The 27,060-nt window shown below is 46.2% G+C and overlaps 1 protein-coding gene across 1 annotated transcript in view; it reads right to left on the bottom strand.

The window, feature by feature from the left end:
* Positions 1–9,555: 9,555 nt before the first annotated feature.
* Positions 9,556–27,060, bottom strand: part of LOC134434466 (nicotinate-nucleotide pyrophosphorylase [carboxylating]-like) — a 75,641-nt gene continuing 58,136 nt past the window's right edge. Inside the window, 5 exon segments of the mRNA XM_063183120.1 lie at positions 9,556–9,615; positions 9,617–9,763; positions 12,657–12,788; positions 15,916–16,011; positions 16,013–16,622. Of these exon segments, the coding sequence (XP_063039190.1) occupies positions 9,556–9,615; positions 9,617–9,763; positions 12,657–12,788; positions 15,916–16,011; positions 16,013–16,622 (1,045 nt within the window).

The following is a 27,060-nucleotide window of genomic DNA, read 5'->3' as shown; positions in this document are numbered from 1 at the left end:
CCCAACTATGCCATGATTACTTTTTTACAGATTCTCATGCCAAGGCACAGTAAATGTCACACAGCAGCTCCATCAGCCACTTCCTCCTGCTGGCATTGGCAGACACATGTCAGCTGCAGCTCCTGCACTTCTGCCTCTTGCTGGGCATCTCCCTGGCTGCCCTCCTGGGCAACGGCCTCATCATCAGCGCCGTAGCCTGCGGCCACCACCTGCACACACCCATGTTCTTCTTCCTGCTCAACCTGGCCCACACTGACCTGGGCTCCATCTGCACCACTGTCCCCAAAGCCATGCACAATTCCCTCTGGGACACCAGAGACATCTCCTACTCAGGATGTGCTGCCCCAGTCTTTCTGATTTTCTTCTTCCTGTCAGCAGAGTATTTCCTCCTGACCATCATGTACTATGACCGCTACGTGTCCATCTGCAAACCCCTGCACTATGGGACCCTCCTGGCCAGCAGAGTTTGTGCCCACATGGCAGCAGCTGCCTGGGCCAGTGCCTTTCTCTATGCTCTGCTGCACACAGCCAATACATTTTCCCTGCCCCTGTGCCATGGCAATGCCTTGGGCCAGTTCTGTGAAATCCCACAGATCCTCAAGCTCTCTTGCTCACAGTCCAACTTCAGGGAACTTGGGCTAATTGCTGATAGTGTGTGTTTAGCATTTGGCTGTTTTGTGTTCATTGTTTTCGCCTATGTGCAGATCTTCAGGGCTGTGCTGAGGATGCCCTCCGAGCAGGGACGGCACAAAGCCTTTTCCACCTCCCTCCCTCACCTGGCCGTGGTCTCCCTGTTCCTCGGCACTAGTACATTTTATTATCTTAAGCCCCCCTCCATGTCCTCCCCATCCTTGGATCTGGCCCTGTCAATTCTGTACTCAGTGGTGCCTCCAGCCCTGAACCCGCTCATCTACAGCCTGAGGAACCAGGAGCTCAAGGCTGCAGTGTGGAGACTGATGACTGGATGGTTTCAGAAGCATTAAACTGCTGGCCAGTTTCTGCAAATCACATGTAATAAAAATCATCTTTGATACTTCTTGATGGTTTCATTTTGGTGGTTCTTTATCTATTTATTTTACTTTTTAAATCTTGTCCACTAATAAATATAATCATTTGTGCCATTTTTCATTTTGTTTCTCTCCACCTTTCCTGTGCCCAAAGACTGTCCAATAAGGGACTGCACTCTTTGTTGCTTTAAAGAAACTAAAGGATCTCCCAGCAAAGTTTTCTGCAGAGATGCCCTTTTGTTGTCTCCTCTGGAGCTGCAGCAGCAATGTCTGTGTGCAGAGCTGGGGGCAGATCAGTGCTGGCCCAGCAGCTGTGCCCAGCAGCAGCAGCACTTGGTGTTGCCAGTGCTGCTGCCGTGGCCCTGACCCGCTGCCCTGGTGGCCCTGGGATCTGCATGGGCCCTGGGGCAGACAGGAAGGAGCAGCAGAGCAGGGGCTGATCCATCCCCACTGCGCTGCACAGCCCAGGGCAGCATCCCAGAGCGTCCTCATGCAGCTGCCAACAACATCCCCCCTCTGCAGCCCTGGCCTCTCCCCCAGCTCACACAGGTGACCCATCCTTGCAGGCACAGACACGGCAGCACTGGCTCAGCAGCCCCTCTTTGCATTGCACACAGCAAGGGGGAGCACCCCCATGCTGTTGCTGTGGGGACATGAACCTGAGGGAGCACAAATGCCATCAGCCTCTGGGGCCAGCAAGGGCTGGGGGACACCAGGGAAACCACTCAGCTTTGTCCTGGCCTCTGCAGTCAGCCAGAAAGTTTGTTCCCATCAGCTGGGAGTTTCCTGTGCCACTGCAGACGCTGTTGCTCAGAGCCAGAGCTATTAGAAAAAGGCACCCAATATTTCCAGTTAGATTGTGCCTGGGCTAGTCTGACCCTCGCTGCTGGGCCAAAGGCAGCAACTGCGGTGTATCACCCCAGAGATACCTTGGCTTGCTGGTGGTTGCAGCTGGGCACTGAACAAGTCCAGGCTTGTTAGGAACCCCCGTTTACCTCAGGAGGAATGGCTTCAGGCGATGGTGAAGAGAAAAAGGAGAGGATTCTGCTGGAGGGTTTAATGTCCAGAGGTTTATTCCATGGTTACAGAGGTCTGAACGTGAGGAACTGCTCCAACAGAACCCCGACCGCATGCTCTGATTCACCTTTTATGCTCAGGGACAGGGGGAGGGGAGGTACAGGTGAGCCACCAACCAGGTGAGAGGGGCAGGGTCTCAGGGGAAGATGACACCCAGACAGGCCAATGACCCCTGGGCCTGAGGGACATCCTTTGAACTTGACCAACCACACGACGCCTTGCTGGAATGTTAAGCCTGATTGACAGGACTCACTCAGCATGGGGGCAAGGGGGAAGGTAGAGAGGTATAGGCACACCTGGGGGGATGACCTGGAAGGCCAAAATGGGATATTACAGCACACCACAACAATTGGGGACATTGGGGACATTGGAGACATTGAGGACATTGGGGACATTGAGGACATTGGGGACATCGGGGACATTGGAATGGTGGCCCCTGGATTTGGGGACATCGAGATCTGGGACATAGAGGACATTGAGGGACATCAAGGACATGGAGAACATTGGGGGACATTGGAGGAACTGGGGACATTTGGGACATTGGGATACGGGACACTGGAATGGTGGCACTGGGCTTTGGGGACACTGAGGGACACTGAGGGACACTGAGGGACAGGGACTCGTCTGCTCCCAAATGTCCCTGAGGTCCCCAAGGGGCTCGGCCAGCACCTCCTGGCCACCCACGGTCACTGTCACCTGTGGAGACATTGGGGACATTGAGGGACATTGAGAATATTGGGGTTTGAGGACATTGGGGACACTGAGGGGCATTGGGGACATTGAAGACATTGAGGACCTCAGGGGGACTGGGGACATTGAGGACACTGAGGGACATTGGGGGACGTTGGGGACATTGAGAACATTGGGGTTTGAGAACATTGGGGGACATTGGGGACATTGAGGACATTGGGGACATTGGAATGGTGGCACCTGGATTTGGGGACATCGAGATCTGGGACCCTGAGGACATTGAGGTACATCAAGGACATGGAGAACATTGGGGGACATTGGAGGAACTGGGGACATTGGGGACATTGGGATATGGGACACTGGAATGGTGGCACTGGGCTTTGGGGACACTGAGGGACACTGAGGGACACTGAGGGACAGGGACTCGTCTGCTCCCAAATGTCCCTGAGGTCCCCAAGGGGCTCGGCCAGCACCTCCTGGCCACCCACGGTCACTGTCACCTGTGGGGACATTGGGGACATCGGGGACATTGGGGACATTGGAGACTTTGGGGACATTGAGGGACATTGGGGACATTGAGGACCTTGGGGACAGTGAAAACACTGAGGGACACTGGGGACATTGGGGACATCGGGATATGGGACACTGGAATGGTGGCATTTGGATTTGGGGACATCGAGACCTGGGACCCTGAGGACATTGAGGGACACCAAGGACATGGACAACATTGGGGACACTGAGGGACATTGGGGACATTGAGAACACTGAGGGACATTGGGGACACTGGGGACATTGGGGACATTGAGGGACATCGAGGACATTGAGGACACTGGGACATGGTGACATAGGGACAGGAGACCCAGCCACTGTCACCTGCCAGGGACACTTAAGGACATGGGGACAACAAAGAACAATGGGGACAGCAACAAGACAAAGCCACCACTGCCCACCCCGGGGGACAGAGCCACCTCCTGTCCCCTGTCCCCAAACCCCCCCAATGTCACCAATGTCCCCAATCCCTCCAATGTCCCCAACGCCCAAATGTCCCCCTGTCCCTGCTGTCCCCAATGTCCCCCAATGTCCCCAATGTCCCTGATGTTCCCAGTCCCTCCAATGTCCCCATTGTCTCCAATCCCCTACTGTCCCCAAATGTCCCCAATGTCCCCAAACCCCCTCAATGTCCCAAATGTCCTTGATAGCCTCAAATGTCCCCATTGTCCCTGATGTCCCCAATGTCCCCTCACTGTCCCCTCACTGTCCCCAATCCCCCCAGTATCCCCCATGTCCCCATTGTCCCCAACCTCGAAATGTCCCCGTCCCCAACGTCCTCAGCCCCCAATGTCCCCAAATCCCCTCAATGTCCCCAATGTCCCCAGTTTCCCCAGCGCCCCCAATGTCCCCAATCCCCCCAGTGTCCCCAATGTCCCCAATGTCCCCTAATGTCCCCAACCTCCTCGACGTCCCCAATCCCCCCAATGTCCCCAATGTCCCTTAATGTCCCCAACCTCCTCAATATCCCCAATCCCCCCAATGTCCCCAGTGTCCCCAATCCCCCTGCTGTCCCCACTGTCCCCAATGTCCCCTAATGTCCCCAACCTCCTCGATGTCCCCAATCCCCCCAATGTCCCCAATGTCCCCAATGTCCCCAACCCCCCCCTGTCCCCAACGCCCCCAGTGTCCCCTCACCATGGCGCGGGGTCCCCAGTGTCCCCAAACCCCACAATGTCCCCAATGTCCCCACTGTCCCCAGTGTCCCCTCACTGTGTCCACTGTCCCCAGCGCTGGCGCTGCTCTTTGCCGAGGAGCCAGCCCTGCTGCTCGAGGTCCCCACTGTCCCCAATCCCCCCGCTGTCCCCAATGTCCCCAGTGTCCCCTCACCATGGCGCGGGGGCCGTAGGGGCCGCTGTGGCCGATGGGGACACAGGTGACACCGGCGTCCTGGTAGCGGCGGCACACGGGGACGGCGGCCGCGGCCAGGACCTCGAGCAGCAGGGCCGGCTCCTCGGCAAAGAGCAGCACCAGCGCTGGGGACAGTGAGGGGACATTGGGGACACTGGAGGGACACTGGGGGGGGTTTGGGGGGTTGGGGACATTGTGGAGTTTGGGGACGTTGGGGACGTTGGGGACAGTGGGGACCTTGAGCAGCAGGGCCGGCTCCTTGGCAAAGAGCAGTGCCAGCACTGGGGACAGTGGGGACAGTGAGGGGACACTGGGGGGACATTGGGGACATTGGGGACACTGGGGACCTCGAGCAGCAGGGCCGGCTCCTCGGCAAAGAGCAGCGCCAGCGCTGGGGACAGTCAGGGGACATTGGGGACACTGGGGACACTGAGGACATTGAGGGGGGTTGGGGACATTGGGGACAGTGAGGGGACACTGGGGACACTGGGGACAGTGAGCGGGCATTGGGGACATTGGGGATGCATTGAGGGGACACTGGGGATGCACTGGGGACATTGGGGACACACAAGGGACACATTGAGGGGACACTGGGGACACTGAGGGGATATTGGGGACATTGGGCACACACTGGGGACACACTGAGGGGACAATTGGGGGGACATTGGGGACACATTGAGGACACTGAGGACATTGAGGGCATTGGGGGACATTGGGGAGACATTGAGGTGGCACTGGGGACACATTGAGGTGACACTGGGGACACGGGGGTCACACATGGGACACATTGGGGACACTTTGAGGGGACACTGGGGACACTGAGGGGACATTGGGGACATTGGGGGGATTGAGGACATTGGGGACAGTGGGGACACATTGAGGGAACACATTGGGGACACATTGGGGACACTTTGAGGGGACATTGGGGACACATGGGGACACACAGGGGATATTGGGGACACACTGGGCACATTGAGGGGACACATTGGGGACATTGGGGACACGTTGGGGCCACATTGAGGGGACATTTGGGGACACACTGGGCACACTGAGGGGACACACAGGGGACATTGGGGACACACTGGGGACATTGGGGACACACGGGACACATTGAGGAGACAATTGGGGGGACATTGGGGACACATTGAGAGGACATGAGGGACAAGCTGGGGACACATTGGGGACACATTGAAGGGACACATTTGGGACATTTTGGGGACAGTGGGGACATTGGGGGACATTGGGGACACAGAGGGGACATTGGAGGACATTGGGGGGATTGGGGACATTGGGGAAACACTGGGGACACATTGGGGACACAGGGGACAGAGGGGACATTGGGGACATGGCGGACACTGGGGACATATGGGTCACACAAGGGACATACTGGGGACACTGGGGACACACTGGGGACACGCGGGGGGGACAGCGCTGTCACTGACGTGTGACGCCGGCGGGCAGCGCGGGCGCGGTGACGGTGACACCACAGTTGCCCGCGAAGGCCATCTCCAGCATGCAGCCCAGCAGGCCACCGTCGCTGACGTCATGGCCCGCCGTCACCACGCGCTCTGGGGACACACACACGGGGCACCGAACGTCACCAAGGGTCACCAAGTGTCACCAAGGGGCACCTCGGGGTCTTGAAACCAAGGTCAGCAAATGTCACCCATGGTCAGCAAGTGTCACCTCAGGGTCATCAAATGTCACCCAAAGTCATGAAATGTCACATCGGGGTCACCAAATGTCACCAAAGGGCACCTCGGGGTCTTGAAATGTCACCTCAAGGTCACCAAATGTCACATTGGGGTCACCAAATGTCACCAAGGGGCACCTCGGGGTCTTGAAATGTCATCTCAGGGTCACAAAATGTCACCTCAGGGTCACCAAATGTCACCCAAGGTCATGGAATGTCACCTCGGGGTCACCAAATGTCACCCAGGGCCACTAAACATCACGTCGGGGTCAGCAAGTGCCACCCAAGGTCAGCAAATGTCACCCAAGGTCATGAAATGTCACATTGGGGTCACCAAATGTCACCAAGGGGCACCTCGGGGTCTTGAAATGTCACCTCATTTTTATTTCTAGTTTATTTTTGTTCATTTCTACTTCTAATTCTATTTCCATTTTATCTTTATCTTTTTCATTTTATTTTTTCTTTATTTTGAATTTCAATTTCAATTTTAATCTCTTAATTTTTATTTTTACATAAACTTTAAATTTTCTATTTATTTTCAATTTTATTTTGGCTTATTCATATTTCTATTTAATGTCGATCTTTGTAATTTTAATTTTTTTCCTTCAATTTCCATTTCCATTTCGATTTCTTAAATTTTTACTTTTACTTAAACGGTCATTTAAATTTTTTATTTTCATTTGTGTTTATTTTTTAATTTAAATTTTGTTTAATTTATTTTGATTTTATTTTGATCTCACCCCCACCTGCCTCTCTCGGCTCCCATCCTCCTTGGCTCTGATCCCCTGGAACGTTCCGGAAGCCCCGGGAACCCCCCCGGCCTTTATCCGGCCCTGGGGGGGCAAATTCCAACTTTTGTATGGAATTCCTCCCCAATTTATGACCTTTTATGGCATTTATGACCATATATGGAATTTATGACCTTTTACGGCATTTATGACCTTTTATGGCATTCATAACCTTATATGGAATTTATGACCTTACATGGCATTTATTTCCTTATTTGGCATTTTTTATATTTTTCAATATAAAATTTAATGTATTAATATAATTTTACATTATTTATTGTTTCATTAAATTTATTATCTAAATATTTTCAATATGTTTAATTGCATTAAACCCACTGAAGGTCATAAAGCCCTTAATATATCTATATCTATTATTATTATTATTATTATTATTATTATTATTATTATTATTATTATTATTATTATTATTATTATTATTATTTTCTTTTATTAAAATATTTATTATTTACTTTTTTTTTATATTATCCAATATAAAATTTAATATATATAAATTTATTTTACATTATTTAGTGATTTGTTAAATTTAATATCTAAATATTTTCAATATGTTTAATTATATACATTATATACTTTCTTTTATTTTAATGTTCATTATTTCATTTTTTATATTATCCAATATAAAATTTAATATATATAAATTTAATTTTACATTATTTGGTGTTTCAATTAATTTAATAACTAAATATTTTCAATATGTTTAATTGCATTAAACCCATATAAGGTCATAAAGCCATTAATATATCTATTATTGTTATTATTTTCTTTTATTTTAATATTTATTATTCAATTTTTTATATTATCCAATATAAAATTTAATATATAAATTTAATTTTACATTATTTGCTGTTTCATTTAATTTAATATCTAAATATTTTCAATATTTTCTTTTATTTTAATGTTTATTATTTCATTCTTTTATTTTAATGTTTATTATTTCATTTTTTATATTATCCAATATAAAACTTTTTATATATAAATTTATTTTACATTATTTAGTGTTTCATTTAATTTAATATCTAAATATTTTCAATATGTTTAATTATATATATATTACATTTTTCTTTTATTTTAATATTTATTATTTCATGTTTTATATTATAAAATAGAAAATTTAATATATAAATTTAATTTCGCATTATTTAGTGTTTCATTTCATTTAATATCTAAATATTTTCAATATGTTTAATTATAGATACTATATTTTTTCTTTCAATTTAAGGTTTATTATTTAATTTTTTATATTATTCAATAAAAAATTTAATAGACAAATTTATATTTACATTATTTAGTGTTTCTTTACATTTAATATCTAAATATTTTCAATATGCTTAATTGCATTAAACCCATATAAGGTCATAAAGCCATTAATATATCTATTATTATTATCATTTTCTTTTATTTTAATATTTACTACTCAATTTTTAATCACTAAATAATATAAAATTGAATTTATATATTCAATTTTATATTGAATAATATAAAAAAAATAAATAATAAATATTTTTGGGGTTCCAGATGTTTCTGGGTCTCAGGTTGGATTTTATCGGTTCTGGGCTGGGCTTTGGGGTTCCAGGACGGATTTTGGGGTTCCCAAATTTCAGGGTTCCAGGTTGGATTTTGGGGGTTCCAGGTTGGATTTTGGGGTTCCCGGGATGGATTTCGGGGTTCCCAAATTTCAGAGTTTCAGGTTCGAATTTGGGGGTTCCAGGTTGGATTTTGGGGTTCCAGGTTGGATTGTATGGTTTCCAAATTTCAGGGTTTCGGGTTCGATTTTGGGGTTTCCAGGTTGGATTTTTCAGTTCCCGGGATGGATTTTGGGGTTCCCAAATTTCAGGGTTTCGGGTTCGATTTTGAGGTTTCCAGGTTGGATTTTGGGGTTCCTGGGATGGATTTTGGGGTTCTTGGGATGAATTTTAGGGGTTCCGGGTTGGATTTTTGAGGTTCCTGCTCGGATTTTGGGGGTTCCTGGGATGGATTTCAGGGTTCCAGGTGTTTCCCCATCTCAGGTTGGATTTTATTGGTTCCAGGTTGGATTTTGGGGGTTCCTGGGACGGATTTTGGGGTTCCCAAATTTCAGGGTTTCGGATTCGATTTTGGGGGTTCCAGGTTGGATTTTGGGGGTTCCTGGGATGGATTTCAGGGTTCCCAAATTTCACGGTTTCCAGGATGGATTTTGGGGTTCTTGGGATGAATTTTAGGGGTTGCGGGATGGATTTTGGGGGTTCCAGGTTGGATTTTGGGGGTTCCTGGGACGGATTTCAGAGTTCCAGGTGTCTCCACATCTCAGGTTGGATTTCATTGGTTCCAGGTTGGATTTTGGGGTTTCTGGGATGGATTTCAGGGCTCCAGGGTGAAATTTTGGGGTTTCCACGTTTGATTTTCACTTTTCCTCGGCTCCGTCCCCCATGCCCACCACCTTGAGGGCGCAGTCGAGCGCGGGGGGCGCTGTGGGTCAGGCACCCCATGGACACGACGTCCACGTGGGGCCCCAGGAAGCTGCCCAGGCTCTCCAGGCCGATGCCCCTGCTGGCCTCCACCAGCACCCGCGGGTGTGCGGCCTTGACGCGCGCGGCCGCCGCGTGCAGATCCTGGAAACGGGGGGACAACGTCAAAAACCCCAAAATTTGGGGTTCATTGGATGAGTGGGGCTTTGGTTCATTGGGGTTGGGCGGTATTCGAACCCAAAATTGGGGTGTCCCTGCTCAAATTTGGGTTTTTCCCATAAAAATCCCCACAAATTTGGGGATTATTCCACCCAAAATTGGGGTGTCCACCCCCAAATTCCCCTTAAAGCAGAAACGCCAAAAAAATTGGGATTTTTCACCCAAAATTTGGGGTCTCTCCCATCCAGAAAAATCCCAAATTTTGGGATTTTCAACCCAAAATTTGCCCAGTTTGGGTCCCCAGAAAAAAATGATCAATTTTGGGATTGTTCCGCTTAAAATTGGGCGTTCAAAATTGGGGTGCCCACCCCCAAATTCTACAAATCGCCACTAAACCAGAAACCCCAAAAATTTGGGATTTTTCCACCCAAAATTTGGGGTACGACCCACACAGAAAACCCCAAAATTTGGAGGGTTTGACCCCAAATCTGCCCAATATTGGTCCCTATAAAAAACCATTAAAAATGGGATTATTTAACCCAAAATTGGGGTGTCCACCCCAAATCCCCACTAAACCAGAAACCCCAAAAATTTGGGATTTTCCACCCAATTTTGGGGTCCCACCCACCGAGAAAAACCCCAAAATTTGGGGCTTTACAACCCAAAACCTGCCCGGATTCGGTCCCATTTTTTGGGTTATCCCAATTTTTTTTATGTTTATTTCCCCATTTTTTTGGGATTTTTTTCCCATTTTTTGGGGGGTTTATCCCCATTTCAAAAGGTCCACAGCCCCATTTTTGGGGTTTTTCTTCCTATTTTTCGGGGTTTTTCTTCCTATTTTTTGGTGTTTCCCCACATTTTTGGGGGCTTTATCTCAATTTTTTGGGGGTTTTTTCCCCCCGTTTTTTAGGGTTCATTCCTTTTTGTTTGTTTGTTTGTTTTTCCCATTTTTGGGGTTTCATCCCAATTTTTGGGGTTTATCCCAAATATTTGCACCGTGTCCTCATTTTTTGGGTTTTTTTCTTTTTTTTTTTTTTGTTTTTATTCCCATGTTTTTTTATTTTTTCCCACTTCTTGGTTTCGGTTTTTCCATTTTTCTGGCGTTTTCCCCATTTTTTGTGTTTTTTTCCCCATTTCTTTGGGAATAATTTTATTTTTTGGACTTTATCCCTATTTTTGGTGTTTATCCCCATTTTGGGGGCTTTTATCCCCATTTTTTGGAGTTTTATCCCCATTTTGTGGGGGTTTTATCCAAATTTTTTGGCATTTATTCCAATTTTTTGGGTTTTTTCTCAATTTTTTTGACTTTACCCCAGTTTTTTGGCTTTTTTCCCCATTTTTGGCGGGTTCATCCCCCCTTTTTGGGTTTTTTCCTCATTTTTGGGGGTTTTCTGCTTTTTTTTTTTTTTTTTGATTCCCCATTTTTGGGGTTTATCCCAAATTTTTTGAGATTTCCCCCCCTTTTTTTTTTGGGGATTTATCCAAATATTTTTTGATTTTTTTCCCATTTTTATGGGTTTCTCCCCATTTTTGGAGTTTATCTGTGTGCAGATCCCGGTAAAAAGGGGACAATGTCAGTGAACCCCAAAATTTGGGGTTGGGTGGGATTTGAACCCAAAATTGGGGCGTCCCTGCTCAAATCTGAGTTTTCCCCATAAAAATCCCCACAAATTTGGGGATTATTCCACCCAAAATTGGGGTGTCCACTCCCAAATCCCCCTTAAACCACAAACACCAAAAAAATTGGGATTTTTCACCCAAAATTTGGGGTCTCTCTCACCCAGATAAATCCCATATTTGGGGGTTTCCAGCCCAAAATTTGCCCAGTTTGGGTCCCCAGAAAAAATGATCAATTTTGGGATTGTTCTGCTTAAAATTGGGCGTTCAAAATTGGGGTGTCCACCCCCAAATCCCCACTAAACCAGAAACCCCAAAAAATTGGGATTTTCCACCCAAAATTCGGGGCCCGACCCACCCAGAAAACCCCAAAATTTGGGATTTTCAACCTAAAATTTGCCCAGTTTGGGTCCCTAGAAAAAATGACCAATTTTGGGATTGTTCCACCCAAAATTGGGGTGTCCACCCCCAAATCCCTCCTAAACCAGAAATCCAAAAAATTTGGCATTTTCCACCCAAAATTTGGGGCCCGACCCACCCAGAAAACCCCAAAATTTGGGACTTTCAACCTAAAATCTGCCCTAAAATTTGGGTCCCTAAAAAATTTATCAATTCTGGGATTATTTGACCTCCAAAAAAACCCGATTTTTTGCAGTTATCTCCCCCAAATTTTCACCGTTTTTCCCCAAAATTTCGATTTTCGGGGTTCCCTGATATTTCGGGGCTCCCCCGTGGCCTCAGAGCTCAAATTTCCACCATCACCACCCCAATTTTGGGTCGATTTTTTTGAGTTTATCCCTCAAATTTTCACCGTTTTTCCCCAAATTTTCACCGTTTTTCCCAAATTTTCGCCATTTTTCCCCCCAAATGTTCGATTTTCGGGGTCCCCCGATATTTTGGGGCTCCCCCGTGGGCTCAGAGCTCAAATCTCCACCATCCCCACCCCAATTTTGGGCCCATTTTTGGGGTTTTCTCCCCCAAATTTTCACCGTTTTTCCCCAAATTTTCACCTTTTTTCCCAAAATTTTCACCTTTTCCCCCCAAAATTTCAATTTTCGGGGTTCCCTGATATTTCGGGGCTCCCCCGTGGGCTCAGAGCTCAAATCTCCACCATCACCACCCCGATTTTGGGTCGATTTTTTTGAGTTTCTCCCTCAAATTTTCACCGTTTTTCCCCAAATTTTCACCGTTTTTCCCCAAATTTTCCCCTTTTTACCCCAAAATTTCGATTTTCAGGGTTCCCCGATGTTTTGGGGCTCACCTCTAGGCTCAGGTTGTCGAGCAGGACGACGTCGGCCCCGGCCTCGGCCGCCTCCAGAGCCTGCTCGGCGCTCGCGCACTCCACGCCCAATTTCTGCGTGAAGCCCCCGGCCCGGCGCGCCCCCTCAATCAGCTGCAAAGACCCCAAAATAACCCCCAAAAATTAGGGATTTGCCCCCAAAATTTGGGTTTTTCTATTCAAAATTAATCCTCAAAAATTGGGGATTTCTACTCGAAATTAATCCCCAAAAATTTGGAAATTATTCCCCAAAAATTGGGTTTTTCTATTCAAAATTAATGCCCAAAAATTAGGGATTTCTACTCAAAATTTATCCCCAAAAATTTGGAAATTAAATCCCAAAAATTGGGATTTTTTTCCCCCAAATGAATCCCCAAAAATTCGGAAATTAATGCCCAAAAATTGGGAATTTCCCACCCAAAACCTGGGAATTCCTACTCAAAATTAGTCTCCAAAAAATTGGGAATTTCCCCCCCAAACTCATCCCCAAAAATTCAGAAATTAATCTCCAAAAATTAAGAATTTGACTCCCAAATAAATACCCCAAAATTGGGGATTTCTACTCAAAAAAAATCCCCCAAAAATTGGGAATTTCTACTCAAAATTAATCAACAAAAATTCAGAAATGAATCCCCAAAAATTGGCAATTTCTGCCCCAAATTAATCCCCAAATATTGAGAATTTGTCCCCAAAATTCATCTGCAAAATTGGGGACTTCCCTCTGAAATTAATCCCCAAAAAATTCAGAAATTAATCCCCAAAAATTGGGAATTTCTACTCAAAATTCATCCCCAAAAATTGGGAAATTAATCCCCAAATGAATGGCCAAAAAATTGGGGATTTTCCCCAAAATTCATCCCCAAAAATTCAGAATTTCATCCCAAAATAAATCCCAAAAAATTGGGAATTTCCCCATAAATTCATCCCCAAAAATTGGGAATTTCCCCCCAAATTAACCCCCAAAAATTGGGAATTCCTACTCAAAATTCATCCCCAAAAATTTGGAAATTAATCCCCAAAAATTGGGAATTTTCACCAAAATTCATCCCCAAAAATTGGGAATTTCTGCCTCCAAAATTGGGAATTTTCACCAAAATTCATCCCCAAAAATTGGGAATTTTCACCAAAATTCATCCCAAAAATTCGGAATTTCTGCCCCCAAAATTGGGAATTTTCACCAAAATTAAAACCCAAAAATTGGGAATTTTCACCAAAATTCATCCCCAAAAATTGGGAATTTCTGCCCCCAAAATTAGGAATTTTCACCAAAATTCATCCCCAAAAATTGGGAATTTTCCCCCCAAATTTGGGGTCTCGCTCCAACCAAAACCCCCACCCCCCAAATTTCGGGGTCCCCCCACCCCATTTCCCCCCATAATTTTCCCCAAATTTCGGGGTCTCCCCACCCCATTTTCCCCCCAAATTTCGGGGTATCCCCCAAATTTCCTCCTCATTTCACCTCCAATTTCGGGGTCCCACCGTGCCCAAACCGCCCCAAAATCGGGGTCCCCCCACAGCCAAAACCGCCCAAAAATCCCCCAAATTTTGGGGTGCTCCCCTTTGCCAGCACTCCGGATTGTCCAGAGCCCTCCCAAATTTGCCTACCAAATTTCCCCCATTTTACCCCAAATTCGGGGTACCCACAACCGGAACCCCCCAAATTTTGCCCCCCAAATTTTGGGTTTCCCCACCCCATTTTCCACCCAATTTTTTTCCCATTTCTCCCCCATTTCCACCCAAATTTCCCCCATTTTCCCCCAAAATTTTCCCCCATTTCTCCCCCATTTCCCCCCCCAAATGTGGGGGTCCCCACAACCAGAACCCCCCAAATTTTGCCCCCAAATTCGGGGTCGCTCCACCCCATTTTACCCCAAAATTTTCCCCAATTTTTCCCCCATTTTCCACCCAAATTTTGCCCCATTTCCCCCCAAATTTCGGGGTCTCCCACAACCAAAACCGCCCCAAATCCCCCTAAAATTCGGGTCCTTACCCGTTTAACCCCTTCCTGTCCCTCACTCAGTTCCACCACCGCTCTGTGCTTGTCCTTGAGCAGCCCGGACCCCCCATTTCCCTCCAAATTTCCCCTCATTTTACCCCAAAATTTTCCCCATTTCTCTCCCATTTCCCCCCCAGATTTGGGGGTCCCCACAAACCGGAATCCCCCCAAATTCTGTAGGGTCTCCCCACAACCAAAACTGCCCCAATTCAAGGGTCCCCCCACTCATTTCCCCCCCAGTTTAGGGGGTCCCCACCTGCCGGATCCCCCCCCATTCTCCCCCCCATTTCTCCTCCATTTCCCCCCCAGTTTTTTCCCCATTTCTCCCCATTTTCACCCAATTTTTTTCCCCAATTTCGGGGCTCTTCCACCCCAAAATTCCCCCAAATTTTGGGGTCCTCACCTGTGTCACCCCCTCCTCTGTCTCCCGTTCACTGCTCTGTGATTGTCCAGATGCCCCCTCCCCAAATTCCTGATCCCCCTCCCCATTTTCCACCCAAATTTTTTCCCCAATTTCGGGGTTCCCCCACCCCAAAACCCCCCAAAATTTGGGGTCCTTACCCGTTTAACCCCTTCGTGCCCGCTGCCCATCTCGGCCACGGCCCTGTGCTTGTCCTTGAGCAGCCCAAACGCCCCCAGCCCCTCCCAAATTTCCCCTCATTTCCCCCCAAATTTCGGGGTCTCCCACAACCAAAACCGCCCCAAATTCCCCAAAAATTTGGGGTCCTTACCCGTTTAACCCCTTCCTGCCCGCCGCTCAGCTCCGCCACCGCTCTGTGATTGCCCCGATCCCCCCCTCCCCATTTCCTTCAAATTTCCCCCATTTTACCCCAAATTTTTCCCCCATTTTTCCCCATTTGCCCCCCAGATTTGGGGGTCCCCACAACCAGAACCCCCCAAATTTTGCCCCCAAATTCGGGGTCTCCCCACCCTATTTCTCCCCCACTTCTCCCCAGTTTTCCACCCAAATTTCTCCCCATTTCCCACCCAAATTTTCCCTCATTCTCCCCCAAATTTCGGGGTCTCCCACAACCAAAACCGCCCCAAATCCCCCCAAAATTTGGGGTGCTCACCCGTTTAACCCCTTCGTGCCCACCTCCACTCATCTCGGCCACGGCCCTGTGCTTGTCCTTGAGCAGCCCGGACCCCCCATTTCCCCCCCAAATTTCCCCCATTTTACCCCAAATTTTTCCCCAATTTCGGGGGTCTCTCACCCCCAAATTTCGGGCTCCTTACCCGTTTAACCCCTTCGTGCCCACCGCCCATCTCGGCCACGGCCCTGTGGTTGTCCTTGACGAGGCCGAAGGCCCCCAGCCCCTGGCGGTGCCCCTGCGCGCCCCCCCACGCCCAGCGCGTACTTCTCGGCCGCCCTGAAGCCGGGCGTGCCCTTGCGCGTCCCCGCCACGACCCCTCCCCAATTCCGGCTCTCGGCGACGCCCCGGGCCCGGGCGGCCATGGAGGCCACGCCGCTGCAGCGGCCCAGGACGTTGAGGGCCGTGCGCTCGGCCAGGAGCAGCCCGGAAACGGGGCCGCGAACCTCAGCCAGCAGCGCCCGGCCCGGGCCCAGCCGGGAACCTTCGGGAACCTTCCAGAGCACGGAGCAGCCCGACACCGCGAGCACCGCCTCGGCGAATGGGCAGCCGGCCAGCACCCCGAAAAACGGGGCGGGGGTGGGGTTCAATGCGGGGGTTTTGGGGTTAAATCCGGCGGTTTCGGGGTTAAATGCGGGGGTTTCGGGGTTTTTGACGAGGATGTGGGCGCGGATCTCGGCGTTCCCCAGCGGCGCCACGGTGGGGTCGGGCCAGGGCGCGTCCTCGTCCAGCCAGGAGCGCGCCAGGGCCCGCAGGCGGTGCGGGGGAGGGGGGGGCGGCCAGGGGGTCCCCAAAAGGTTCGGGGGGTTCGGGGGTCCCGCGGGGTTCGGGGGCGCAGAGCCGGACATGGTGCGGAGAGACCTGGGGAGAGAGAAAGGGAATTAGGGGGAGGATATTGGGGTCCTTGGGGGGCATTTTGGGGGTCTTGGGGGGTCTCTGTGAGGATTTTGGGGGTCCCAGGAGGGTCCTTGAGGGGATTTTGGGGTCCCCATTGGGATCTATGGGGAGATTTTTGGGTCTGGGGGCGATTTTGGGGGTCCCAGGAAGGTCCCTGAGGGGCTTTGGGGGTCTTAGGGGGGTCCTGGAGGGGATTTGGGGGTGTGGGGAGGGGGCTTGGGGGGATTTTGGGGTCCCAGGGGTATCTTTGGGGGTCCTTGAGGGGGTTTTGGGGTCACAGGGGGGTCCTTGAGGGGGTCTTGGTCCCCATTGGGATCTCTGGGGTAATTTTGGGGTCTGGGGGGGATTTTGGGGGTCCCAGGAGGGTCCTTGGGGGGATTTTGGGGTGTGGGGAGGGGGTTTTGGGGAGATTTGGGGGGTCCTTGGGGGGATTTTGAGGTCCCAGGAGGGGATTTGGGGCGATGGGGAGGGGGCTTGGAGGGGTTAATGGGGTCCCAGGGGAGATGTTGGGGTCCCCATTGGGATCTATGGGGAGATTTTTGGGTCTGGGGGGGATTTTGGGGATCCCAGGAGGGTCCTTGGGGGGTTTTGGGGTCCCCCTTGGTGTTTTTGGGGAGGTTTTGGGTCTGGGGGGGATTCTGGGGCTCCCTGGGGGGATTTCGGGGCACTCAAGAGGAAATTTGGGGTCGAGTTAGGGGGATTTGGGCAAATTCGGGGCCGATTTTTGCCCTTTTTTTCGCATTTTAGGGATTTTTAGATCATTTTGTGTCAATTTTTGCCAATTCTGCACCGATTTTTCCCCTTTTTTTCTGGTTTTGGGCCAATTTCTGATGATTTTGGGTTATTTTAGCTGATTTTATGCCAATTTTGTGCCCATTTTCCCCCTTTTTTCCATTTTAGGGATTTTTAGACAATTTAGTGCCGATTTTTGCTCTTTTTTCCCATTTTAGGGATTTTTAGATGATTTTGAACCAATTTTGTGCCGAGTTTTCCCCTTTTTTCCCCCGTTTTGGGCCGATTTCCGTTGATTTTGTGTAATTTCAGCCGATTTTATGCCAATTTTTGCCAATTTTGTGCCAATTTTCCCCCTTTTTTTCCGATTTTGGGCCAATTTCTGCTGATTTTGGGCAATTTCAGCCGATTTTATGCCAATTTTTGCCAATTTTGTGCCGATTTTCCCCCTTTTTTCCCGTTCTGGGCCGATTTCCGCTGATTTTGGGTAATTTGTGCAATTTCAGCCGATTTTGTGCCGATTTTGGCCCTTTTTGCCCCAAATCCCGCGGTCCAGGGGCCGTTTTGGGCCCGGCCCCGCCCCCTCCCTTCCCCCGCCCCTCCCCCACTCACCGGGCGCGCGCCGGGCCCGAATGAGGCCCCGGGGGGGGAGGGGGCGGATCTTACACGGGGGGGCGGGGCCATAGCGCGGGCGCTGATTGGCTGCCGCCGCTGATTGGCTGCCGGCGCTGATTGGCTGCCACGCGCACCCAAAAAAAAAAAAAAAAAATCCGAAAAACCCCAAAAATAAACCCGGAAGTGTTTGGGGGGAGGGGAAATGGGGGAGGGGAAATTGGGGAAAAATGGGGGAAAATTGGGAAAAATTAGATTTGGGGTCATTGAGGGGACATTGGGGACAATGAGAAAAAAATGGGAAAAATGGGGGGAAAAGTTGAGAAAAATTGGGGAAAATTGGGAAAAATGAGATTTGGGGACATTGGGGACACTGGGGGGACATTGAGGGGACATGGGGGGATTGAAGAAAAATGGGGGAAAATTGGGAAAAATGAGATTGGGGGACATCGGAGACAATGAGAAGGAAATGGGAAAAATTGGGGGAAAATTGGGAAATACTTAGTAAAATGAGATTTGGGGAAATTTGGGGGGAAATTTAGAAAAATGAGATTTGGGGACATTGGGGGGACATTGGGGACAATGAGAAAAAAATGGGGAAAATTGGGGGGAAAATGGAGAAAAATTGGGGAAAATTTAAAAAAAAATGAGATTTGGGGACATTGGGGACAGTGGGGAAAAAATGGGGAAAAATGGGGAAAATTGGGGAAAATGAGATTTGGGGACATTGGGGAAAAATGGGGAAAATGTGGGAAAAATTGGGGGAAAATTGGTAAAAAATGGGAAAAATGAGATTTGGGGACATTGGGGAAAATTGGGGGAAAATTGGGAGAAATGAGTTTTGGGGACATTGGGGACAATGAGAAAAAATGGGAAAATTTGGGGGAAATTTAGAAAAATGAGGTTTGGGGACATTGGGGACATTGGGGGAAAAATGGGAAAAAATTGGGGAAAAATGGGGAAAATTGGGGAAAATGAGATTTGGGGACATTGGGGAAAATTGGGGAAAATTTGGGAAAAAATTGGAGGAAAATTGGGGGAAAATTGGGGAAAATGAGATTTGGGGACATTGGGGGAAAATGGGGGAAAAATGGGAAAAATGAGATTTGGGGACATTGGGGACAATGAGAAAAAAATGGGAAAAATTGGGCGGAAAAATGGAGAAAAATTGGGGAAAATTTAAAAAAAATGAGATTTGGGGACATTGGGGACATTGGAGGAAAAATGGGAAAAGTTGGGGGAAAATTGAGAAAATTGGGGAAAATGAGATTTGGGGACATTGGGGACATTGGGGGAAAAATTGGGGAAAATTTGGGGAAAAATTGGGGGAAAATTGGTAAAAAATGGGAAAAATGAGATTTGGGGACATTGGGGGAAAATTGGTAAAAAATGCAAAAAATGAGATTTGGGGACATTGGGGGAAAATTGGGGGAAAATGGGGGAAAATTGGGAAAAAAGAGATTTGGGGACATTGGGGACTATGAGAAAAAAATGGGGAAAATTGGGGGAAAATGGAGAAAAATTTGGGAAAATGAGATTTGGGGACATTGGGGAAAAATGGGGAAAATGTGGGAAAAATTGGGGGAAAATTGGTAAAAAATGGGAAAAATGAGATTTGGGGACATTGGGGAAAATTGGGGGAAAATTGGGAGAAATGAGTTTTGGGGACATTGGGGACAATGAGAAAAAATGGGAAAATTTGGGGGAAATTTAGAAAAATGAGGTTTGGGGACATTGGGGACATTGGGGGAAAAATGGGAAAAAATTGGGGAAAAATGGGGAAAATTGGGGAAAATGAGATTTGGGGACATTGGGGAAAATTGGGGAAAATTTGGGAAAAAATTGGAGGAAAATTGGGGGAAAATTGGGGAAAATGAGATTTGGGGACATTGGGGGAAAATGGGGGAAAAATGGGAAAAATGAGATTTGGGGACATTGGGGACAATGAGAAAAAAATGGGAAAAATTGGGCGGAAAAATGGAGAAAAATTGGGGAAAATTTAAAAAAAATGAGATTTGGGGACATTGGGGACATTGGAGGAAAAATGGGAAAAGTTGGGGGAAAATTGAGAAAATTGGGGAAAAAGATTTGGGGACATTGGGGACATTGGGGGAAAAATTGGGGAAAATTTGGGGAAAAATTGGGGGAAAATTGGTAAAAAATGGGAAAAATGAGATTTGGGGACATTGGGGGAAAATTGGTAAAAAATGCAAAAAATGAGATTTGGGGACATTGGGGGAAAATTGGGGGAAAATGGGGGAAAATTGGGAAAAAAGATTTGGGGACATTGGGGATTATGAGAAAAAAATGGGGAAAATTGGGGGAAAATGGAGAAAAATTTGGGAAAATTTAGAAAAATGAGATTTGGGGACATTGGGGGAAAAACTGGGGGAAAATTGGGGGGGAAAATGGGGGAAAATTGGGGAAAATGAGATTTGGGGACAATGGGGGAAAATTGGGGGGGAAATTGGGGAAAATTTAGAAAAATGAGATTTGGGGACATTGGAGAAAAAATGGGGAAAATTTGGGAAAAAATTGGGGGAAAATTGGTAAAAATGGGAAAATTGGGGGAAAATTGGGGAAAATGAGATTTGGGGACATTGGGGACACTGGGGGGACATTGGGGAAATTTGGGGGCAAATTGGGAAAAATGAGATTGGGGGGATTGGGGGGAAATTGGGGGAAAATTTGGAAAAATGATATTTGGGGGCATTGGGGACATTGCGGACATTGGGGGAAAATGGGGGAAAATTGGGAAAAAATGAGATTTGGGGACATTGGGGACACTGGGGACATTCCAAGGCACTCCCTGAGCTGGTTTATTTCCCTTTATTTCAGGCACTGTCTGAGCTGGTTTGTTTATTTATTTGTATTTACTATTATTAGATATTAAATATATTACTATATGTGTTTTTAAACATATTATATTATAATGTATTATATTATATTATATTATATTTTATTTTTAATTTTTTTTATGCTGGGGATCGGTGACCCTGCCCTACAATTCTGTCCTTCCCCAGCGAAACTCGATTTAATCTCTGGTTTTCTTCAGATTCCAAATTCCAAATTCCGTCCTGGGGCTGTGAATGCTCTGCAAACACAAAAATCCAAAAAACAGAGTTTGGTTTTTATTTATTTTTATTTCATTTCATGTTTTAATCCATTTATATTGCATTATATTATATTATATTATATTATATTATATTATATTATATTATATTATATTATATTATATTATATTATATTATATTATATTATATTATATTATATTATATTTATTTTATTTTATCTTATTTATTATTTTTATTTCATTTTATTTTTAATACTATTTTATTTTATTTCATTTCATTTCATTTCATTTCATATAATTTAATTTCATTTTTATTTTATGTTATTTTATTTCATTTGTTTTATTTTATTTTATTTTATCTTATTTTATTTCATTATTTTATTTCATTATTTTATTTTATTTTATTTTATTTTATTTTATTTTATTTTATTTTATTTTATTTTCTTTTATTTTATTTTCTTCTGTCCTTCCCCAGCAAAACTCGATTTTATTTCTGTTTTTCATCAGATTCCAAATTCCAAATTCCGTCCTGGGGCTGTGAATGCTCTGCAAACACAAAACCCAACAAACAGTTTTTTATTTTTCAGGGCATTTATGGCCCCGAGCAAAGGGCAAACCCAGCCCAGGGAGGAGAGGTTGGGAGAAAACCAATCCAGCAATAAAATCAATCGAAATCAATCAATCAATCGATAAAATCAATCAATCGATAAATTAAATCGAACAATAAAATCAATCAATTGATAAAATAAATCAATCAATAAATTAAATCAAACAATAAAATCAATCGAGCAATAAAATCAATTGATAAAATCAATCGAAATAAATCAATCAATCGATACATTAAATCGAACAATAAAATCAATCCAGCAATAAAATCAATCGAAATAAATCAATCAGTCGATAAAATCAATCAATTGATACATTAAATCAAACAATAAAATCAATCAATCGATAAATTAAATTGAACAATAAAATCAATCGAACAATAAAATCAATCGATAAAATAAATCAATCAATAAAATCAATCAATCGATAAATAAATTGAACAATAAAATCAATCCAAACAATAAAATCAATTGAACAATAAAATCAATCGAAATAAACAAATCAAACACTAAAATAAATCAATAAAATCAATCAAACAATAATATCAATTGAAATAAACAAATCAAACACTAAAATAAATCAAAAAAATCAATCAAACAATAATTTAAATCAATCGATAAATTGAATCGAACAATAAAATCAATCAAACAATAAAATCAATCGAACAATAAAATGAATCAAACAATAAAATAAATCCATTAAATAAATCAAACAATAAAATAAATAAGTCAATAAATTAAATTGAGCAATAAAATCAATCCACACAATAAAATCAATGGAGCAATAAAACCAATCGAAATAAATAAATCAAACAATAAAATAAATCAATAAATTAAATTGAACAATAAAATACATCAATCGATAAATTAAATCGAACAATAAAATCAATCAAACAATAAAATTAATCGAGCAATAAAATCAATCGAAATATATAAATCGAAAAATAAAGTCAATCAAACAATAAAATCAATCGATCGATAAATCAAATCGAGCAATAAAATCAATCCAAAAATAAAATCAATTGAACAATAAAATAAATAAATAAATCAATAAATTAAATCTAACAAAAAATTAAATCAAACAATAAAATCCATCAAGCAATAAAATAAATCAATTGATAAATTAAATCGAACAATAAATTGAATCAAACAATAAAATCAATTGATAAATCAAACAATAAAATCAATCGAGCAATAAATTAAATCAGACAATAAAATCAATCAATCGATAAATTAAATCCAACAATAAAATCAATCCAACAATAAAATCAATCCAACAATAAAATCAATTGAGCAATAAAATCAATTGAAATAAATAAAACAAACAATAAAATAAATCGATTAAATAAATCAAACAATAAAATAAATAAGCCAATAAATAGAATAGAAAAATAAAATCAATCAAAAAAAAAAATCAATCAAACAATAAATTAAATCAAACAATAAAATCAATTAAGCAATAAAATAAACTAATCGATAAATCGAACAATAAAATCAATCCAGCAATAAAATCAATTGAGCAATAACATCAATCGAAATAAATAAATCAAACAATAAAATAAATCGATTAAATCAATCAAATAATAAAATAAATCAGTCAATAAATTGAATCGAACAATAAAATCAATCCAAACAATAAAATCAATCGAACAATAAAATCAATCAAGCAATAAAATCAATCGAACGATAAAATCAATTGAGCAATAAAATCAATCAAAAAAAATCAATCGTGCAATAAATTCAATCGAAATAAATAAATCAAACAATAAAATAAATAATTAAAATCAATCAATCAATAATTTAAATTAATCGATAAATTAAATCGAGCAATAAAATCAGTCCATCAATAAAACCAATAAATAAAATCCATCCAACAATCAAATCAATCAATCAATAAAATCAATCCATCAATCAAACCAATCAATCAATCAATCAATCAATCAATAAAATCAATCTAACAATCAAACCAATCAATCAATCAATCAATAAAATCAATCCATCAATCAAACCAATCAATCAATCAATTGAACAATAAAATCAATCCATCAATCAGCCAATCAATCAATCAATCAATCAAATCAATCCATCAATCACCCAATCAATCAATCAATCAAATCAATCCATCAATCACCCAATCAATCAATCAAATCAATCAAGCAATCAAACCAATCAATCAATCAATCAAACCAGTCAATCAATCAATAAAATCAATCCATCAATCAAATCAATCAATCAATCAATCAATAAAATCACTCCACCAATCAAACCAATCAATCAATCAATCAATCAAACCAACGGAACAATTTGGGGCCGGCCCCCCCCCGGCGGGGCCCCTCCGCCCCTCCCCCCCCTCCATGATCTCATCGCTGTTGATGGAGAAAATTCCAAAATTCCCAAATTCCCAAACTCCCGAAATTCCTCGGCGGGGGCCGGGACACGTGATGGGCAGGGGGGGCACGGAGGGGACAAAAGGGGGAAGGGACAAAAGGGGGGGACATTGGGGACAATGGGGACACGGACAGGGATGGGGGCCGGACACGGGACAGGGACAAGGGGGGGACATTGGGGGTCCCTCTCCGCCCCCCCCAGTCCATCCCAGTCCCATCCCAGTCCCATCCCAGTCCCTCCCAGTCCCTCCCAGTTCCCCCCAGTCCATCCCAGTCCCCCCCAGTCCCTCCCAGTCCCCCCCAGTCCATCCCAGTCCCTCCCAGTTCCCCCCAGTCCCTCCCAGTCCCTCCCAGTCCCTCCCAGTCCCTCCCAGTCCCCCCCAGTCCATCCCAGTCCCTCCCAGTCCCTCCCAGTCCCTCCCAGTCCCCCCCAGTCCATCCCAGTCCCTCCCAGTTCCCCCCAGTCCCCCCCAGTTCCCCCCAGTCCCTCCCAGTCCCCTCCAGTCCATCCCAGTTCCCCCCAGTCCATCCCAGTTCTCCCCCAGTCCATCCCAGTCCAACCCAGTCCCTCCCAGTCCATCCCAGTTCCTCCCAGTCCCTCCAAGTCCCTCCCAGTTCCCCCCAGTTCCATCCCAGTTCCATCCCAGTCCCTCCCAGTCCCTCCCAGTTCCCCCCAGTTCCCCCCAGTTCCATCCCAGTCCCTCCCAGTCCATCCCAGTTCCCCCCAGTTCCATCCCAGTTCCATCCCAGTCCCTCCCAGTTCCCCCCAGTTCCATCCCAGTCCATCCCAGTCCCTCCCAGTTCCCTCCCAGTTGCATCCCAGTCCCTCCCAGTCCCTCCCAGTCCATCCCAGTCCCTCCCAGTTCTCCCCAGTTCCCCCAGTCCCTCCAGTCCATCCCAGTCCCTCCCAGTTCTTCCCAGTCCCTCCCAGTTCCCCCCAGTTCCCCCAAGCCCTCCCAGTTCCCTCCCAGTCCCTCCCAGTCCCCCCCCAGTCCATCCCTGTCCCTCCCAGTCCATCCTAGTTCTCCCCAGTTCCCTCCCAGTCCATCCCAGTCCCTCCCAGTCCATCCCAGTCCCTCCCAGTTCTCCCCAGTTCCCCCAGTCCCTCCAGTCCATCCCAGTCCCTCCCAGTTCCCCCCAGTTCCCCCCAGTTCCCTCCCAGTCCATCCCAGGTCTTCCCAGTCCATCCCAGTTCCCCCCAGTTCCCCCCAGTTCCCCCCAGTTCCCCCCAGTTCCCTCCCAGTTCCCACAGTTTCCCCCGCTGTTGTTGCGGCTGCCGGCGCTGTGAGTCACGGGCACGCCCGCACTGGGAGCGCTGGGGAGCGCTGGGAGGGGCAGCGCCGGGGCACTGGGAGCGCTGGGAGTGCTGGGATGAGCCGAACTGGTGTCACTGGGAGCACTGTGCTGTGTCACTGGGAGCGCTGGGATGTGTCACTGGTGTCACTGGGAGCACTGGGATGTGTTACTGGTGTCAGTGGGACTGCTGTGCTGTGTCACTGTGCTGTGTCACTGGTTATTGGAAAAAGGCTCCCAATATTCCCAGTTAGATTGTGCCTGGGCCAGTCTGACCCTCGCTGCCGGGCCAAAGGCAGCAACTGCGGTGTATCACCCCAGAGATACCTTGGCTTGCTGGTGGTTGCAGCTGGGCACTGAACAAGTCCAGGCTTGTTAGGAACCCCGTTTACCTCAGGAGGAATGGCTTCAGGCAATGGTGAAGAGAAAAAGGAGAGGATTCTGCTGGAGGGTTTAATGTCCAGAGGTTTATTCCATGGTTACAGAGGTCTGAACGTGAGGAACTGCTCCAACAGAACTCCGGCCGCATGCTCTGATTCACCTTTTAAGCTCAGGGACAGGGGGAGGGGAGGTACAGGTGAGCCACCAACCAGGTGAGAGGGGCAGGGTCTCAGGGGAAGATGACACCCAGACAGGCCAATGACCTCTGGGCATAGGGGCATCCTTTGAACTTGACCAACCACACGACACCTTGCTGGAATGTTAAGCCTGACTGACAGGACTCACTCAGCATGGGGGTAAGGGGGAAGGGAAAGAGGTATAAGCACACTTGGGGAAATGACCTGGAAGGCCAAAATGGGACATTACAGCACACCACAACAGCGGCAAGAGGTTTTATTGTTTAATATTGTTCATTTTTTGTGCTGGTGAATACTTTGCCTGTTAAATAAACAGTTTTTTTTTCCCGTTTTCTCCGAGGAAATATTTTCCTGATCTGGTTGGGGGAGTGGCTGCTTGAATTTGCTTTTTAGAGAAAACCCTTTTGGAGGTTTTCTCCCAAATTTGCCCAAATCCAGGACAGGGCGGTGGGAAGACAGAGGACCCCCAAGTGGCTGGAGTGGGGGGAGGCTGGAGAGGGGCACCCTGAAATTCCCCCAGCATCCCTAAGAAGGACCCTGGAGAGAGGGATCCCCAGGACCCGTGGGATTCTAGCATCCGTGAGGAGGGGAACCACCAGAATCCCAGGGGGATGAGACTGGAAATGGGAAACTCCTGGTGGCTTTTTTTTTTTCTTGATTTTTGGAAGTTTTTATGGACACCAGATGAGTTCTGGAGATGGATTTGGTTGGGAGGAATTCCCAATCCAAGGGATTCACACCTTGTTTTTCCCAAACCAGGATTTCCCATTCCCAAACCTTGGCTGAATGGAGGAGGAGAAGGCTACAAGGAAGAGGAAGATGCCCTGGGACACCCAGGCAGGTGAGGAGGAAGTCAGTGCCCCTTTCCCCATCTCTCCTGCTCCATCTCCCAGCCCAACACAGCCCCCGGCTGCAGGACAACCCTGCTGCCAACGCCATCCTGCTGGGGATGCACTGGGGGGATCTCCTTCCCCTTCCCTGTGGCATGGAGGCAAATCCATTCCTCTCCTTGTCCTTCCTACCCCAGAGAAGGAGCTGAGGATGGAGACCAGGGAGGGCAAATCCCTGCACCAGAACCTCGTGGAAGAGGCTGTTTTGAGCAGTGCCACAGTGCAGAATTCC

Source organism: Melospiza melodia, unplaced genomic scaffold (genome assembly GCF_035770615.1).
Source record: "Melospiza melodia melodia isolate bMelMel2 unplaced genomic scaffold, bMelMel2.pri scaffold_37, whole genome shotgun sequence".
NCBI classification, from domain to species: Eukaryota; Metazoa; Chordata; class Aves; order Passeriformes; family Passerellidae; genus Melospiza; species Melospiza melodia.
The sequence above is the reverse complement of the archived record's forward strand: the minus strand, read 5'-3'. Positions and strand labels throughout refer to the sequence as shown.